This window comes from Lepidothrix coronata, unplaced genomic scaffold (assembly GCF_001604755.1).
Source record: "Lepidothrix coronata isolate B3197 unplaced genomic scaffold, Lepidothrix_coronata-1.0 Scaffold375, whole genome shotgun sequence".
In the NCBI taxonomy this organism is placed as follows: Eukaryota; Metazoa; Chordata; class Aves; order Passeriformes; family Pipridae; genus Lepidothrix; species Lepidothrix coronata.
Window position 1 is genome coordinate 33,733 of NW_016690555.1, and position 1,342 is coordinate 35,074.

The 1,342-nt window shown below is 54.1% G+C and overlaps 1 protein-coding gene across 1 annotated transcript in view; it reads right to left on the reverse strand.

Annotated features, from left to right (window-relative positions):
• Positions 1-687, reverse strand: part of IFNGR2 (interferon gamma receptor 2 (interferon gamma transducer 1)) — a 14,127-nt gene extending 13,440 nt beyond the window's left edge. The window contains exon 1 of the mRNA XM_017839106.1: positions 651-687. Coding sequence (XP_017694595.1) covers positions 651-672 — 22 coding nt within the window. The 5' untranslated portion in view covers positions 673-687. The remainder of the gene's footprint in view (positions 1-650) is intronic.
• Positions 688-1,342: the final 655 nt, after the last annotated feature.

The window sequence follows — 1,342 nt, forward strand, 5'->3', positions numbered from 1 at the left end:
CTGGAGGGAGAGGGGAGCTGGCAAACAGGGAGAACCAGCAGCCTGGAGAACCCAAACACACAGGAAGACAAGGACAAGGCCAGCTCCACCATCACTCCTGGCTACTAAGGGCTCCCTCCAGGTGTATCCCAGAACCCCCAAGGACCAGCCTTGCTGGGCAACACTTTCACTGCTGTCCCAGGAGGGAGGAAGGTTTTCCTTCTGCACTTGACTTGTTTTTGTCTGTGCGGTGATCCCCTTACACCGTGAGAATCACAGAACCAGGGAATGGTTGGGGTTGGGAGGGACCTCAAAGCCCACCCAGTGCCACCCCTGCCATGGGCAGGGACACCTTCCACCAGCCCAGGGTGCTCCAAGCCCTGTCCAGCCTGGCCTAACAAAGACAACCATGACATGAAATGATATCCCCCAGCAGAAGATTTCATTTTGTGTTCTGGAGACAGTAATCTCCTAAAATACAGTTTATTTATTCTTAAATAAGATCACAAGATCAAGACTTCTTTGGGAATATGGGGATAATGTTAAAAAGTTTGGGGTTTTTTGATTTCTACATCAAGTTGCATTAAACCCTAAGTCCAAAATACAAAAAAATAGTTGAGCCCTTGTTTTCCCAGAAAATTGTGGCTGCCCCNCCGACAAAGTCATCAGACCTCTGGTTCTGCAGCTGAACATGAGGATGCCTCGTGCCAGGGGGGCCCTCGCTGCTCACCCAGGAGCCGCTTTCACAACAGGGAACATTTCCGTCAGATCTCGCACCCCGACCAGGGCGGTGACACTGCTGCCTGAAATCACACGCTCGGCTCCTTCACCACCTGTTTTTTCACGACCCAAAGCAACAAACACTTCAAACCCAGCACCTGCAGACCCAGGCAGCCCAGAAACCCGAACCACCTCAGGCAGGGAAAGGCCGAAACGCTCCAACCCTTCCTTTCCCCTGGGAGTTTCCCGCACCTGATTCTTTTCAGAGCAGACGCCAAAAACAACGCTCAGATTGTGTCGGTTTGTTGTTTTTGTTTTTTTTTTTCCCCCTTCACACCGCGATTCAAAAAAGCTTTCGCACGGCGGGAGTGTGAAGCCGCAAAGCTGCAAAGCGAGTGAAAGCAGCTCGGCCCGGGCGGGCCGTGCCTCAGCTCCCGTCCTGCCCTCAGCGATCCCTGAGGACCGGCCCGAGAAATCAATGTTTTTTGCTGAACCGCCAAAACAAGAAATCTGTGGGGTTTGGGGAGGGTTTTTTAACGGACTTTTCAGCGAATCGAGCAACTCTAGGCCCACGGAAAGCCGGCGGGAGGAACCGCGAGGGGAGGCCCCGGGCACGGCCCCGGCCCCGGACGGGGCCGGGGCC